Source organism: Gekko japonicus, unplaced genomic scaffold (assembly GCF_001447785.1).
Source record: "Gekko japonicus isolate JY-2015 unplaced genomic scaffold, Gekko_japonicus_V1.1 scaffold2760, whole genome shotgun sequence".
In the NCBI taxonomy this organism is placed as follows: Eukaryota; Metazoa; Chordata; class Lepidosauria; order Squamata; family Gekkonidae; genus Gekko; species Gekko japonicus.
The window spans coordinates 166178-183805 of record NW_015175449.1 but is presented as its reverse complement, the minus strand read 5'-3'; the positions used below and the strand labels follow the sequence as shown (position 1 = coordinate 183805).

Here is a 17628-nt window from a genome sequence, read left to right as displayed (position 1 = left end):
TGTTTCTCACAGTGGTCAACCTGATGCTACGTGTGTAGAAATGAAGGTAACAGCATTCCCTTCTTGGCCCCAAGTAACAGGTGTATGAACAAGGTTTCATCTAGTGATTATGACAGATAGCTGTTGATAGACTTATCCTCTGTGAACCTGTCTAGCCTACTTTAAAGACATCTAAGCTAGTGGTCATGACTAGTTAAATACCTAATATGAATCGGTCATTATTGGTTTCAACAATGATCTTTTATTTAAACTATTTAAACAACAAAATGGAAACAGGCAACCTGGGTAGGGGACAATTTATAGTTTAATATTGGTTGATGGAACTATCTCAGATGAATTCATTTTTGAACTATCTTTTTAGCCTGGAATAGAATGGGCTATTATGGGTTTTTATAAAGCTTTAACTAAATATATTTTCTAATGTTTAGTCACAGCTCTTTCATTGTGAGAGGAGGTTTTTGCTATATAGTCACCTTCCATGCATTGAGAATCTGAAGCCTTTGCCCTTCAAGTTAGGAAATCTTACGGTTAAAAAGTGAGGAAAACAAACTGTAAATGGCTTTTTATCCATGATATTTTCCGAGTTACATCAACACTTGGGTTCTGGTGTCCGGAAGTCGAAGTCCTACCAAACCTCCACATACTAGAACTGTAGAAGCCAAGAGAATAGGAATTGCTTTGGTGATGACTACAAGGGAACCAAATATTAAGTTTCCAAGAACAGCTGCTGCTTTGCATAGTGCATTTAAAAAGCCAAAGCCCGTTGCCCTGGAAGAGAGAAAAAGAGAGAGACAAAGGGAAAATTAACCACTGGAAAGAAATAAAAGGTTCAAGATGGAAGAGCAGGGGTAAAAAGGAATTAAGGGATATACAATATTCGAAACTGACCACCAGCCAAAGAGTTCCAAAATGTTGTACTAACATAATTAGGATTCTGGACGTCTGAAATCATTCTTCTTTTATTGAATATCTAACATTGGTTGCAAAAAAATTATACAACGGGTCTGAAGTTGGAGAACAGTCTTCACCAAATTGGAGACCACAATGTTTCTGAACTTTTGAGTAGGGCCCAAGCTGGAGATTTGTGGCCACCTGGCATCACAACCCTCTAGAAGAATGACTTACTGAGAATCTCAGGCAGCAAAGGAAACAGCATTGGAGTTCACCCAGCCCAAGCCCCCAAATACACAGTGTATGTCAGCAGTAAGGTAGATCCCAATAAACAAGACTGAAGCTTCAAACTTAAGAGGCCCAGTTTGTATGCTTTAAGGACAGTGCCACAGCATCTGAAAAAAAATGCTTCCCCATGATTATATCCTGCATTGGTTCTGTAATGACTGAAGATGAGCTAACAGACAGAATTCATCTGCATAATCAGTAGCTGGACTGCCAATGCACTGCTTTTTATTGCATCCAAATAAATTTGATGTTGGGGTGGTAATATCAGATATCAGAAGGCTTAACAACATACCACACCTGGCAGACAGTGTTTACAAAACAAAGAGATAAATCAGCTTATGACAAGCAACGATTCACCTGCCTTTAGGTGATCTACCTAATCAACATGGGTGCTTTGTGGAAATGCTGATGAGACCTCACCCAGCTATGGCATGTGTTCTATCAGTTCAAAGATCACCACATCAAGGAAGGGCTTGAAAAACTAGTACTGAAATGATGGGAAGATCCAGTAGATGTGGGAACAGAAACAAATGTGTGTTTCTTGGCAGGAAAAGCAGATTTTTAAAAACATGACATCGCATTCTGGAGGTTCGCAAGGACCTCCGTGTGCTCACCTGCTGGACAGATGGATGGGGGCCTTGAGAAGGCACAGCAATTTTAGCAGCAGCAGGATGAGGAGGGCCAAGTTCAAAAAGTCTGAGAACTATGGTTTTATAGGGGGGGGGCACGACAAGCTGATAAGAACAGCCGAGACATCTCAGCAGGACTAGTTGGGTTGAATCATTTGCATTCCTTTAAGCAAAGTCCTCTCCCTGCTTAAATATACAGTACCATAATTTGACACATAATTTTGAAAAAAATATGTATTCCTTTTAGGTTTGGGGCAAGTGCTAAATCACTGCAGGTTTTAAGAAATGGCAGAGGAAATCTGAAGACATTTAACTGTTGCAATATTTGAACACAGAGTTGATTTCCCCCCAGAGATTTGTATTATTTTATTTGCATTTTTACTGAGACCTGTTCCATTCAAAATTCCAGATTAGAAAATGGGAATGTAAATATATTATTTCAAATAGAACATTAAACATTTGTATCAAGCATTCTGGCAATCACATGCTCTTTTATACCAGACTGTAGCTGGGGTGCATGATAAATAACTGCTACAGTCCACCACCCACTGAGTAGATTAAGGGTTTACTACTTGCTATCACCTAACAGTGCCCAGCAGACTAAGAATGTTCTGTACATATGGTGAACCAAACTGAAACTGGGAGAGCTGACATATGCAACTGAATTCCTCCCCCCTTAAGTATTGCTACCAGCTGTGGACAAGCTGTTGCCACAACCATACACATTTCTCCCAAACAAGTCACACTGAGGACCTCTGACTGAAAGTATTCTTGCATGGGCCATGTGGAGTGTTGACCTTACCTGCTGTTCAAGGAGGGGATCCAAATCAACATAACTAAGATGATCTGATGTTGAACTGATTGGTTGTCCAGAATTACAACAGTATTTCCCTCTCTGATCTATTAATGTATTAAGACATTTAATCTTGTAAGCTAAGCAGGGCCAACCCTGGCAAGTACTTGGATGGCAGACCTCCAAGGAATACCAGGGTTAGAACACAGAGGGAGGCAATAGCAAACCACCTCTCTGAAACGTCCAAGCCCCACTAGGGGTTGCCAGAAGTCAACCATGACTTCCAGGAATATACACACACACTCACAAAAAAAGACATTTAGACCCCATTTTTCTCCCCAATAGAGACCTAAAGCAGCTTACATCATTATTTGCCCCCATCCATTTTATCCTCACAACAACCCTGTGAGGTAGGTGAGGCTGAATGACACTGAGTAGCCCAAGGTGAGCCAGAGCGCTTCCATGGCAGAATGGGAACTTGAACCCAGGTCTCCCATCTCCTAGTCTAACCACTAAATCACTAGGCACAACAAATTATATCAACCAGTTGTCAACAACAATACCTTTGTTTCAAGACTACCCACGAGAACCACCACCTGCTTTTGCACTCTGGGTTCTTAAAAACAGAACAGGGTGTTTTTAACGCCATAATAATTAGCTGACTGTGATTGTTCTCCATTTGACTCTCCTGAACACTACTTGCCTCTCCAGTTCAGTTACAGCAATATATGTCAACTGATTTTGTCAGTAATATTTGCCCATCAGGATCTCTTTAGTAGTGTACTATCTCTTTCTCCATTTATCGCATGCAAAACTAGATAGGACTATCTGTTCGATGACTAGAATATATCTGTTTTTTCAGATAAAGATTCTCAATCTGCAGAAGGTTTTAGAATGTTTTCAGGTGGTGCATGGTAATGAAAAAATGAAGGAAGAGTTTCCCTCCCACATCTCCAAATTCCAAATGTCAGGTGACAACTTGCATGCATGTTCCCAAATAAAGGTATATACTCCCAGGATCAGATTAAGATATGCAGAGGCCTTCAAGTGTGTTACATTTAAGAGTCCCCATAGCATTATCCAAAATGTGTATTATTCTAACACTAACATTAGTAATTATATATAATATAATCTGACACCTTAAACTATAGCATGCTCAGTTTGTGTATAATACAGTTGAAGGTTTGTGTAAAATAGAGTCTAAGGTTTACATATCCCTGCCACTGAGAGAACCCTGACCTAGATGGCCTAGGCTAGCCTGATTTCAGAAGCTAAGCAGGGTCGTCCCTGGTTAGTACTTAGATGGGAGACCAGCAAGAAGAAGAAGAAAAAGAGGAGGAGGAGGAGGATCTGGATTAATACCGCACCCTTCACTGGAGTCTCAGAGTGGCTTACAATCTCCTTCCATTCCTCTCCCCAGAACAGACACCCTGAAAGGTAGGTGGGGCTGAGAGAGCTCTGAAAGAACTGCTCTTGAGGGAACAGCTCTGAGAGAACTATGAGTGACCCAAGGTCACCCAGCTGGCTGCATGTGAAGAAGTGGGGAATCAAATCTGGTTCTCCAGATTAGAGTCCACTGCTCTTAATCACTACACCAAACTGGCTCCAAGGAATTCCAGGGTTGGTATGGAAAGGCAGGCAATGGCAAACCACCTCTGAATGTCTCTTGCCTTGAGAACCCTATGCGGTTGCCATAAATCAGCTGCAAGTTGCTTGCGCTTTACACACGCACACACACACATAACTGATAGAAGGGTCAGAAATTTTATATCCAGAGTCAGTCAGGATTAGCCAAATTACCTAATGTGAATTTATCCATTTTGGATCCTGGGATGCCCTCAAAAAACGTGGGTCCATAATATCTTTAAATAAATTAACAAACTGTGAGAAGGTAACATAGGTTTCAGTTATCCATTTGGCATGTCAATGAATAGCCAATAGGAAAAGGCAGCACACACAGACTCTAAGTACTTCTTTACATCACAAATTTTGGACTGGGATTGTGTTACATACACTTCAGAAGAATCTGACTTGTGTGAACAGATTCTCTGAATAGGGGACAGCCAGAAAGATGTTTCTAGTTCCATGGTTAAAAAAACAGACTTAACAAATTAATAACATTTACATTTCATAGAATCATAGAATGTTAGAGTTGGAAGGGACCTTGCAGGTAATCTAGTCCAACCCCCTGCACTCTGCAGAAGCATAGCTGAAACATACCTACAACATACCTGAAAGTCCAGCCTCCGCTTGAAAACGTCCAGTGAAGGAGCATCCACCCCCTCCTGAGGCAGACTGTTCCACTGCTCAACCACTCTTACAGTTAGGAAGTTTCTCCTGATATTTAGCCAGTAACGACTCCCTTGTAATTTCCACCCATTACATCTAGTCTTGCAATCCGGAGCAAGAGAGAATAGATCCGCTCCATCTTCTACATGACAGCCCTTCAAATACTTGAAGTCTGCAATCATGTCCCCTCTGAGCCTTCTCTTTCCCAGGCTAAACATACCCAACTCTTTCAGCCTTTCCTCATAAGACTTGGAATCCAACCCTCTCACCATCTTGGTTGCTATATTATTATATTAAAATTTGCTATATTAAAATTTGTTATATTTTAAAAGCCTGAAAAATCTGTACCTGCTGAGCTTATCTGTAATATTAGGTACTGCAGAGCACACATTTGAGGCAGCAGATTGAAATAGGGTTATACTACATGAATCTTCCCTGAAATCATATCTGGAGTAAAACACATGGAAATAGCCTACAAATAAGACCTCCCAGAATGACCACAGAAAGCTGTAGTCAAATAAGTAAATTAGAAACTTCACATAATAAAAAGCAGGAAAGGCTAAAACTTATTGAGAAAAGGTGACATGATTTTTTAGTATGGTGGCTGTAATCACAGATGTGAAAAGGAGGAAAAACTAGTATTGTTTCAGCCTGTATAAGGTTCCCATGACAATGTGCAGTGAGATATAGGGAAGATCGTTTTTATTGAATAGTTAAAAATACTGCCAGGGTTTTATACTAATGTGATGAAAAATCATTGCACACAGAGCACTATGAGAGATCACTTCACAAAGGAACAGGGTTTTAGGATGCTTGACATAAAAAGCTGAAGGAAGCAATGATGCCTTTGGGCCACACACTGTAGGCCATGACTGATGCTGGGGAAAAATAAAATGATGTGCTAATTTCCCACAAGGTGGCAGTAGAAACTCACTGTTGCTCATGTCTGCAAAATCAGCACACTGGCAGTACATTCCTATGCAGTGTTACTCCAGTCTAAACCTACTGCAATCAAAAGGCTTAGACTGGAGTAACTCTACATAGGATTGCACTGCAAAAAACATCATTTTCTGAGGCAATGAAACACGAAGTTTAAAATGGTATCTTTAACTCAATATGCAAATCCACAAAAAACAGGAACTGAGGAAATAAAGTACAGAACAATGGTTCGATTATGTTTACTTCACCACGAATTTAAAACATTCACACACAATGTCATGTCATCACAAAAGTGCAAAATCTAAATACCAACAAAAAAAGTAGCAGAATATATTTAGTTTATTGAATGTAGTAGAATAAGGAGAGTGCCAAGCATCCCCCAGTTTGTTCATGAGCTAGGAGGGATATTAAATTAAGCCACACTATTTGTTTCAGTGTTCATTCCTGGTAGGGCTTGGTTCTATTATGTGAAGAACCACTGATCTACTACAGCTTACATTTGGTGGGGATTAAACACTTCACAGATAACATTCCATTTATGTTTTATAACATGGCAGCTAAATTTTAGGCCCCGGTCACACGGAGCATTAGCCACGCTAGAGAGATGGAAGATAGAAGGATTTTCCGGGCGCGATCTCACCGCCACATCTGGGAAGCGTAGAGCTCCCGTGGCTCAACCGAGGCTTCCCGCCAAAGATGCACGGCAAAAAAACTAGTACCTCGGAGGTACTAAGTTTCCGGAAACCGTGGGGCAAGGGCGGGCGTCTGTTCGCGTTTCCGGTGGCATCCGGCGCCCCCCCATGCCCCATTGCAAAAAGGTTTTTTTTCTTTCGAAGTCTCCAGGGATGCGCAGAAGCACCCAATGGGGCATGTGCATACTTCAGGTTAAAAAAACCCCACAACCCTGTTTGCCATGCCGTGCCACTTCTTTGGTGCGTCGTGTGATCGGCACCTCCCCCCTAACCACGAGAACTCGACGGGACCGCGAGGGGATGCCTGATTGCGTATCCTGAGCAGCGTTTTATCAACATCATTTTGGACTGCTCTGTTTTATGTGGTTTTATGCCCTGGCTTGTTTTTAAAGGCTGGTTTGATTGACATATTTATTGATTTTATTTTTAGTAGTTCTTATTGATATGATTTTTAAAAAGTGTTTTTACTGTTATTTGTTCTGTTTTATAGTTTTAGTTGTGAATCACCACAAGCAGGTCTAGAGAGGCAGGTCTAGAAAATTTATTCACATTTTCTATGACTAAATAAAAAGCTGTCTCTGAAGTCAATCTTTACCAGTTTGATTGCAGACTTAGTTTGGGGATGGTCTTGGTTACATTGCTTTGGTCAGTCTGGTTGATTACTTGTGCCAGGAAAAGGGGAGGGAAGTGTAACACTATAAATTCTTCTGGATCAACTTCATGCACTGGAAACTGCAGGCAGCACAATGTAATGGTTTCACTGCAATCTAGAGAATAAGTTTCAGAAGGTGATGATAAGGTAACATTCTCTACACATGGGATCTACCCGGAAGAATTTCATAACCAATATTGCCTCCAATACCATTTAATGTCTATACACACCTTTAGGGTGAACTCCTCTAGGTATGTGGAGTGAGAAATCAATATGAGGATGATACCCAATTGTTTACCTTATCATTGGATAAAGGTGATGTTATTTTCTTCTCTGAGGATAGGTGTGGAGTGAGGGCCGAAATGCCAGGATAATTTCTATGCGCATTTTTGCTTTGGTAAGGTGCTGTATTTATAGAAAAAGTGATAGTGTAATAAAAGCACACTAGCTTTCTTTAACAGTCAGCAAATCCAGTGGTGTACCAAGGGCGGGGCAGAGGGGTGCACTCCACCTGGGGTGCAGCTTGAGGAAGGTCCTTGAAGGGGGTCCTTGAAGCCAGTGTCATGCTGCATCCATACGAATGTCTTTCCGTTTTTAAAATACAGTTCTGGCAGCAGCCACTAGGAGCACAGGGAAGTCTGAGCATAGCAAAAAGCGCTCTAGGATCAGCTAGACTTCCCTTTCCCAAGACTGAAGCAAACTTGCTTAACAGATAGTACAACCAGGCCTGCATTCTGATAGCTGTTACAGTCATTGCTAGCCTGCAGGTCATTTTCTCCAATAGTCTAGCCTTTCTCTCTTCCTTTCCTTGCACCCAGCTCAGCCAGAGCTTACAAAGCAGGAGTTAGAGTGTTGCAGCAAGATAAAACAGCCTTTCCCTCTCTATATTTCTCCCCCTCTTTTCCACATGTTTCTCATTCATTTCTGTCTCCCTTTACCTAATTTTTCTGTCTCTCCTTTCTCCCTTTATTTTCATTTCTTCGTCTCAAGACCTTCTCATCCCTATCCTGCTTGGTAACAGAATATAAGAGTAGTATAGTAGCAAATATTTGTTAATATTATTAAAAGAAGACACTGGGTTTGTTAGGCACTGTATGTTGAACTGGTTCTGCTGGGCTTCCAACCCTTCCCCCCCCCCCCCGGCTTGGACTGTGATTCTGTGCTTGACATCAACTGGCATTGCCACAATGGCCCTAGGTTTGCTGGGTACTGGTTTTGGTGGGCTTGCAAAAATGCCCCCCACTTTCAGTTTCTACTGCAGAGATTGAGATTAGAACATAAGAAAAACCCTCCTGGATTAGACCAATGGTCCATCTAGTTCAACATCCTGTCTCATACAGTGGCCAACCACTTCCTCTGGACAGCCAACAGTAGAGCATAGAGGCCGAGGCCTTCCCCTGATGTTGCTTCCTGGCTCTGGGATACAGAGGATTAGTGCTTCTGAATGTGGAGGTTCCCCTCAGTCACCGTGGCTAGTAGCCGTTGATACATTTATCCTCCATGAATCTTGTCTGATCCCGTTTTAAAGCTGTTTATTCCTGTGGCCATCACTTTTCTGGTTTGACTTTAGTTATCTGGAAACAATGGAGTATGGGGGCACCTTCTTGGGGGGGGGACATTGTGTTTCTTAACATCCAGTCTGGTGAAGCTTGTGATCACTATTTTGTGATGCTTTGACTAGTGTTAGTAAAAGTTGGTACCAAGGCAGACTCCTGCTCTCAAAAATCCCTTCTAGATGTTTGGGACATTCAGCTCTTGGGCTTCAAAATGGAGAAAAAAAGCCCTCCCAAGTGCCTGCTCAGAACAAGAGTGGTGTGATGGATTTTTTTTTTGCTGTCAAGTCACAGCTGACTTATGGTGACCCTGTAGGGTTTTCAAAGCAAGAGACGTTTAGAGGTGGTTTGCCATTGCCTGCCTCCATGTTTCCACTGGTTATCTTCTGAGATCTGATGAGATCAGGCTGTCCTGGGGCTATCCAGGTCAGGGCTAGGCTGAGAGTAACGTGACAGGCCCAAGGTCACCCAGCAAGCTTCCATGGCATGAGTGGGGATTCGAACCTGGTTTTCCCAGATCTTAATCTGACATTTTAACCACTACACCATTCTGGCTCTCATGATGGAACAGCATATTGAAATTTGATTATTATTTTTTTGCTGGCATGATTATATATACAACGTTAAATAAAAGAAAATCTTCACTGTCTGCATTTCTTTTCTGGCCACTGAAACAAAGTTTGGGTCCAGCGGCACCGTTAAGACCAAACTTTGTTCTGCTGCTTCAGACCAACACGGCTACCCACCTGAAACTATTTTCTGGTCATTATTATAATTTGTTTTATTTCATAATTATTACTGAAAATAATTTTGTTGTATAGAGGAGGGGCTCTGACCTGGATAACCCCAGGACAGTCTGATCTCCTCAGATCTCAGAAGCTAAGTAGGGTCAACGTGGAGGCAGGCGATGGCAAACCACCTCCGAATGTCTCTTGCCCTTGGAAACCCTGTGGGGTCGCCATAGGTCAGCTGTGACTTGACGGTGGGGGGGAATTGAAAAGGGGGGAGGGTGCTAAAAAATTATCCACCCTGTGAGCCTAACAGGCTAGGGATGCTACTGAGCACACCTGAGGGTTCCTTGAGCTTGGTATATTGTGCTTAGTGGGTTAAACGTAGGTTGAGACACTGCTACTTCCTGAAGAAGTCGTTTTAGTTTGAGTCACCCAGAGAGGGTAAAAAGTTTAGATGTTCACCAGCACTGGGGTCAGGATAATCCAGCACAAATTGAGAAGATACAATGTTTCATTTAACAATTCAGCAACTGTTCCCTTCAAACCTGGCTTTCAAGCCAAAGCATCTAACTAAAAGCCTGACACTTACCAGAATGGGCTTATGATTTTCCCTTCTCCAAAGAAAAGGCCTTCTAATTCCTGCCTCACCATGAGGAATTTTGAGGTAGGTCCTTCTTACACTTTCTTTTTTCCACAGCCCTATCTGACAATTTAACTGTCACTTTCCACCATCAATTACCCCACCCCACTCTCCTGACTGGCTGGTTTACTGCTGAGTGGTGATTGTTGTTTGGTAAGAGCCTCTCCGAGGCTGGACATGGCTTTGATTGTCACAGGTGTAACCTCCTTGAATGAGTGTTCAATATCTGTGAGAGAGGGTGGAATAAACTGGTGCTCAGTCTAGACAAAAAAAAAAGTGATAATAGGGCATGTCTAGTTGAATGGGACCATGCCAATCTCTCATAAGGTTCACATCTCACAGAACTCCTGGGCCCATGATTTCCTATGAATGCCCAATTGTCACCTGGAATACCTTTGACCAGCTTCGATGGGTATATACCAACTGTGGCTATTGCTAGAAGACAAGGATCTTGCTACGCTCTTTTGTGGTTTGGTTTCTTCTAGACGAGACTACTTTAATCCATTTTACTTTGGCTACTCTTGAAAATGAGCCTAGAAACTTCAGCTAGTACAGAGATTGGCTGCCCAATTCTGAAACAACTACACTGTTTCTGAGCCCAATTCAGGTTGCTGGTATTGATCTTTGAAGCCCTAAACTCATATGGCCCTCCCAACATCTCTTCGTAAGACTCTGATCAATGTTCTACCAACCAGGGAACCATCCTAAGCAGGTTTACTTGAAAGTCCCATGTTATTTAATGGAGCTTACTCTCAGGAAAGTGACCACAGTCTTAGTTTGCTATAAACAAGGAGCAGTGCATTTTCAGTGGTTGCTCCCAAACAAAGACCTATTGATTTAATCTTGCTTTACCTCACAGTTTTGGAGTTTTGATACTGGGCCATTGTTTGTAATTACTGGTTACAATTCTAGTTGATATTACTCTGAATTGTTGTATCACCATTGCAAACTGCTTTGGAAGCCATGACTGTACAGGTGAATAAATACTGCAAATTAATAAACTGTGCTTATTCTTTATAGTTAAGCATTACAGAATGATAACCATTAACATAATTGTTAACACAATCACTCTTTCATGAAATGTAATGTTGTGTGAAGTGTAATAAAATGTAATAAAAGTGTAATAAAATATGTGATGGAGCAGACTTGCAAAGCCCTTCCCTCTTCCTTACCACCAGAATGTTGGAAGAACCTTGCGGTCTCTTGCTTGGCCACACACCCCTTTCCCTTGTTCCCCAAGGGTGCCAACTGCAAACTGGGTAACCATTGAATGCCACCAATGACTTAGGAGTCTCTCATGCCAGACAAAGTCACACATCTAACTGTTGTGTAGAGGGTTAGCCGCATGGAAGAACTGCTGAGGCACGCATACTACACGGCACACTTTATTGGTACACAACACGCACCCCTACCAACGGCCGACCGGCCACTTATATACAGTCTGGGGAACCCCTGCAGAATCCCATTGGCCCATTCAAACCTCCCGCCAATGTCCCATTGGTTCCCCTGAAGGCAGGGTGCAGGAGCCTAGTCCTCATTGTTCTCTGGACTCAAGCTCCGCTGTATCGCAGGCGCCCAGTGGCGGTCCGCGGACATAACACTAACACCCTGAATCTACTGTGCTTTTTGAGGGTTTTCCTAGCTTTTGCTCCTCCCACTACACTTCTGCAAGCCAAGTGCAGGGGAACTCTATTGCAACTTCATAATTTTGAGCTATCATCCTGCAGAGATGGTGAGCTCCTCAGCCGCCCCACCCCATTATCACATTTTAGACCGCAAGACTGGGTGGGTGAGGTTTGTCTCCAGAAATCTGACTTAGAAAGTTCAAAATATAAGAAAGTTTAATAAATGAATATAAGAATACACATTCTGCTCATGCTTTTGGGCTGTGTAAGAGAACAAAGAAAAGGTGAAAACGTGCATTCCTTTCTCCCTTCACTAGGTACTTCCTACATGATATTTGAATTAGAACAGAATAGCTTGACTTGAAGTTGCAGTAGCTTTGAGTTCATCATTACCTTAGTTCTCCAAGTTGGGATTTCTCTCCATTGTCCCTTTCCTTATGGACAGATAGAGTCCCTAGGCTCCTAAACTTAGTCTATCATGGCTTGTCCTAAACTTAATCCATCCAAAGAGCTTGTCTTCTAAACTTAGTCCATCCAAAGAGCTACCCAAAATGGAAGAGAGACTCCTTCCTCATATCTTGGGAATGTATAATCTATCCTGGGATTGTCTGTCCCACCTGGGGGTCATTCAGCTCTTCCTGCTGCAAAAGGAAAAGCTTACTTTCTAGGCATTGGTCTGTTAGTAGTCTCTGCCCCCCCCCCCGCCCTTGGTGTAAGCTGGCACCAGGTATGAATTATAACTAAGAGCTGGTGTGCCCAGTGCTGGAAGCTTGATGACCCCTTCCTCCCCCAACTCCCTTTCCTGTCAGCTATGGGTTTGCAGATGGTCTCCTGCACATAGAGTGTAGTCACAATGAATGCAATATGGGGATATATTCTTGAGTGGAGGGCATTTCTTCACAATATTAAAAGGAAAATGCATTAGAATCATAAATAACCATGACAGGAGAGAAACCCTGCTAACCTGAAAGCAAAGGATCGAAGGGTATTTTTTGCATGTTATGCTGTTGACTGGAGCAGTAGCTGAGGGAGGCCATTCAGAATTGAAGTACAAAAAAAAAGAATTATAGGATGGCCTACAATGCCACTCCAGTTCACTTTCAAGCATTCCAAGTTTGGGAATTATGTTTTAAACACAGAAGTAGTGAAGCGGATAGAGTGTCAAAGAGCTGGATTTGACAGCCCAGGTTCATTTCCTGACTCTGCCATGGAAGCTTGCTGGGCAACCTTGGGCCAGTCACACACACACACACAGCCTAACCTACCCCAACAGGGTTGTTGTGAACACAAAATGGAGGAGGGAAGAATGTTGTAAGACACTTTGAGACGTCACTGGAGAGAAACGTGGGGCACAAATGAAGTAAGTAAATAAATACATTTCTGCCCGAATTAATTCTGGCTGCCAAACAGAAAAACTCCTCCCTCTTTTGGCAATTGGTCACTGATAAAAAACAAACATTTTTCTCCCAGACTGATCCCACAATACAGCCCTGCAAATGGGTTACTTTTTTTGAGCAATTGTATAAAGACTCTCCTTTAACCCCAGTGACGACTGCTGATTTTGAGGACTTGCCTTCCTGGCCACCAGTTTCTCAAGAGAAAATGAAATCCTATATTGTTCAGTTAAAATCTGCTAAGGCTCCAGGGTCAGACGGACTGCCACCTGAATTTTTAAGAGAAAATATTGATTGGTGGGCACCCTTCCTTGCAGCACTTTTCACTTTTATCGATTCTTCAGGCCTTATCCCCTCAGAGTGGAATACAGCAATAGTGGTCCCCATATTCAAAAAGGGCGCAAGAGAAGAGCCCGCAAATTATCGGCCTATTAGCCTTTAAATATATGTAGCAAGTTATATGCTAAACACCTTCTGGTAAAGCTTGAGGATTGGCTGATCCAAGAAAATGTGATTGTGACAGAGCAAGCTGGTTTTAGAGAGTTTAGATCCACTTTGAACCACTGCTTTACAATTCAACACCTTATAGAAAAATACGCTGCAAAAGGTCCCAATTCGCTTTTTGCTGCTTTCATTGACTTGAAAGCGGCTTTTGATTCAATATCAAGGCCGAAATTGTGGGCTGGCTTAGAAGCTTCCTCAGTCGATAGAAGGCTCCTCTTTTTGTTGCAGGCTCTTCATGATAACACCCATTTGCAGGGTAGGCTTAACAGGAAAGGAAATTTATCGGACCCTATTAACACCTATAGGGGAGTTAGGCAATGTTGCGTACTAGCCCCTTCCCTGTTTAATCTATCTTACTGTATGCTGACGATGCTGTCATCTTAGCTAGAACACCAGTTGGCCTTAGATGAGCTCTCAGTAAGTTTGCAGACTTTTGTAACAATAAGGAACTAACAATAAATTTTCAAAAAACCAAGGTTATGGCCTTCGGGACCAGACCAAAGAAAAGAATCTGGTCTGTAAATGGGCACTCATTAGAGCAGGTTTTCTGCTTTAAATACTTAGGTATGGTCCTTCAATCAAATGGGGTTAGGAAAGCCCATATACAGTATGTCACCTCCCAAGGTGAAAGAACAGCCAATGCTATTCTTAAGTTCTATCACACCGAAGGGGCTTATTATCTCCAGGACCTCATATTCAAGGTGTGTATCGAATACACTGATCCATCTAGAGACTGGTGCTGTATCAGTGGAAGCCAAAATTACTTTAGCTTCACTCCAGTATTGGCTTAAACTAAATTTCCATCCTCAGGGACTAACCCACTTGTTACTCTCAGACAACTTTCAATCCAAATGGCTGAGAGCAGTTCATAATAAATTATATGATCTTGGTTTTTCCCCCCCAAGCAATTTTGAGTATGCGTTGGGATGCAGCAAGATCAGCCCTAAAACAGAGAATGATGGACACAGAGAGACAGACAGATCTCGGGAGATGTCCTAAATTTAGAGCCCCAGATTCTGTCAAATATCGCTATTTAGCCCATGCCCTATTTATCACAGCTTGATACTCACAAGTTTAGGAAAACCTTCACATTAGCCAGATGTGAGGCTTTCCCCTCCACGATGCTTGAGGACAGATTCAAAAGGATCCCTACTGAATATAGACTTTGTCGATGCGGCCCAGGACAGATTGAGCCCATGATGCTCAGATGTAACTGGTATAACAAGATCCGTGACAAATATCGGCTTATAGCAGATATGGTGGGACAATCAGGTGCTGAGCAGTGTAACTGATTGTTAATTGATGGGAACCAGACAATTACTGAAACTGTGGCAAAATTTTGGGTAGCATGCTACTGCATATGAAATACACGATCAAATATATAATAATAGTTGCCTAAAAGTCTCTGTTTTATGTTCTTCTTTTACTTTATTACGCTCAACTGTATTTTTATAGAGTTTTATTTTATTGTCCTAAATTCAGTTATATGAATGTTATGAATGTTATATTTAAGCATGTGTGTTCTATGGGTTGTTGCCGTAATAAATGCCTGACTGACTGACTACATTTCTGCCCTTACTACTTCTAGCTGCACATTTCTGTCTTTTCATCTCCATTATAAACTTTTAAGAATTGTACATTTAAATATTTTACATTTTAAATTTTAAATATGATTTTAAATATGACTGCACTACAAATTATATAAAATTCTTTCCACTGCTCCTGAAGAAGCAGCTGGCTATGACCCCTGAGATCTCTTTCCTCACTGCAGCCAACCTGGGTTGCCATCAGCATTGGCTAGGATTCTTATTGTACCAATCGGCTGCTACTCTGAGTCTCCCATCACCCAGAGCCTTTGCAAGCTTTTCACAGCCTGCTTGGGATAGCACCCTCTTGAATAACTTCTTGTCATCTGTCAATCTGGTTCATGAAAATACAAATCATTTACGACCAAGTCACACTGCAACAGTCCTAATGCAGATTACTAGAGGAATCTTCTATTAACAGCATTCTATTGTTAATGTTTAATATTTCCACTCACTGCTTCCTGTTTCAAGTAAAGCCAATTAAGAGGTTATGTCTTTTCATTCTATAACTGCTATGCTTTCTTAGGAGACCTTGGCAAGGCATTTGTGTCTTCAAAAAATCAAGTGTTTATTATTTATAAAGGTGTTTTTGTTATAATTTATTGCAAGTAAATTATAATATATAATTAATACTGGTTCAAAATCAAGGTAAAACAAAGCACAGATATACCTTCTGTCCGTAGGATACAGCTCCACGGTAATGACGTCAAGGGAGTTCCATGCTGAGATGGTGAGGCCATTGTACAGACACAGCATGCCGATCATCATGGATTCACTTGTGCCAAACCATAGGAAGAAACAGCTAATTCCGGAAAGAATCATAGACCCACCTGCATTGCAAGGTGAAGGGGTAAGAATTACCGTTGGTTTTGTTGTGCACTTCAGAGCATAGCCAATTTTTTATAATACTAGAAAGCAGAAAGTGCCGTGTTTCAATTTAAATCCTGCATTCAGCTATCAATATAGTCAGTGGGCTGTGAAGGGGAAGCTCACAATGCAGGTAAGTAGTGCCCACAATGCCTTACAAGAAGAGCAAAGTAAAGCAATGTAAGCGATTATGATGGATACTTCTGAAGTGTCTGGCATAATTTAGTTGCAAGTGAAATAACCATCATCTCCCCCCTTCCCCCACCGCTTTGCAATGCAATAAGAATAGTTTCAAAATATTTCCAGTAAGTGCTCTTTTCATTTTAAGATTTGATATGGGAGGGTTCGGTTTCTTCGGCTAGGGGAGCTTATAGGGCTATCAAGGTTTACAACTCAGGGCAGAACTAGGCATTACAATAAAAATGAAAGTGCCAGCAAAAATGCATGTAAAAGTTTGCATCCGCCCCATTCTGTGTATGCAAAACAGATATCATCACATGGTGCATTTCCCCACCCCTGGATGCAAATGACACACTCAGAGGAACATCATCAGGATGGCATCAGTTTTACTATACTTTGTGGTGGGTCAAGGGGGCAAATTGGGCACTAATTAATAGCATCCCCATGACTATCATAACTTTTGTAGCACTGCCCTCAAAACAGTGCCTCTGAATTATTTTAAAACATTAGATCAAAGTCCATCTAATTTGGCTTTCCAAATAGCTATATGCTTTCAATTTACTCATTTAGGACCATTTGATGTTAACAGTGATCCTTTGCTTTTTGTCCTAACGCCTGTGTTAATCAGAAGGCTTTTCTTTTTTGACATGAGGTAAAATAATCAAACCCAGATACTCTTAGAGATAAACTAGACATTGTACAGTACATGTAAGTCTCCTGACTTCTATTTTTAAATGAAAAGCAGCTGTGGGAAGACTGAGAATTTGAAGAGAAGAACAGTACCTGGGATGGGATGGGGGCATACAGGCACTCCATGTCTTTCTCTAATAGGTGGAAATGCAACTAGCAGAATACTTACAGCGCAAAAGCAGCTGAGCCCTGACATGGATGGCCCAAGCTAGCTTGATCCCCCCCCTCTCAGAAGCTAACAAGGGTTGACCCTGGTTAACCATTGGATGGGAGACCATGAAGGAAGTCCAGGGTTGCTATACAGAGGCAGACAATAGCAGCCACCTCTATTAATCTCTTGCCTTGAAAATCCTATGGGCTTGCCATAAATCAGCCATGGCTTGACAGCACTTTCCACCCACCAAAAGCAGCTGAAAGCAAAAAGATTAAGAAACCTTCCATCTGCTCTGTTTTTCATTCAAATGCAGACTTCTACAGCTGTTTTTAATTATTTTCAAAACACATATTGTGATAGTGTTACATGTGTACTGAGTAATGTCTTGTTTGACTGTTCTTCTTGTGAACTCTACTTTTTCCTGTTCATCTGCACAAATTATTTTCAAGTACTTCTTTCTGAAAGCATTTAAATATGCTAATATGTTGCTTAAAAATCCCTTCCCCAGCCCTTTCAATATAAATTCTTTAA

The 17628-nt window shown here is 41.7% G+C and overlaps 1 protein-coding gene across 1 annotated transcript in view; it reads right to left on the bottom strand.

Annotated features, from left to right (window-relative positions):
- Positions 1-584: 584 nt before the first annotated feature.
- LOC107122748 (synaptic vesicle glycoprotein 2C) overlaps positions 585-17628 on the bottom strand; it is a 98154-nt gene continuing 81110 nt past the window's right edge. The window contains exons 11-12 of the mRNA XM_015425880.1: positions 15877-16036; positions 585-768 (exon numbers count right to left, since the gene is read on the bottom strand). Coding sequence (XP_015281366.1) covers positions 585-768; positions 15877-16036 — 344 coding nt within the window. The remainder of the gene's footprint in view (positions 769-15876; positions 16037-17628) is intronic.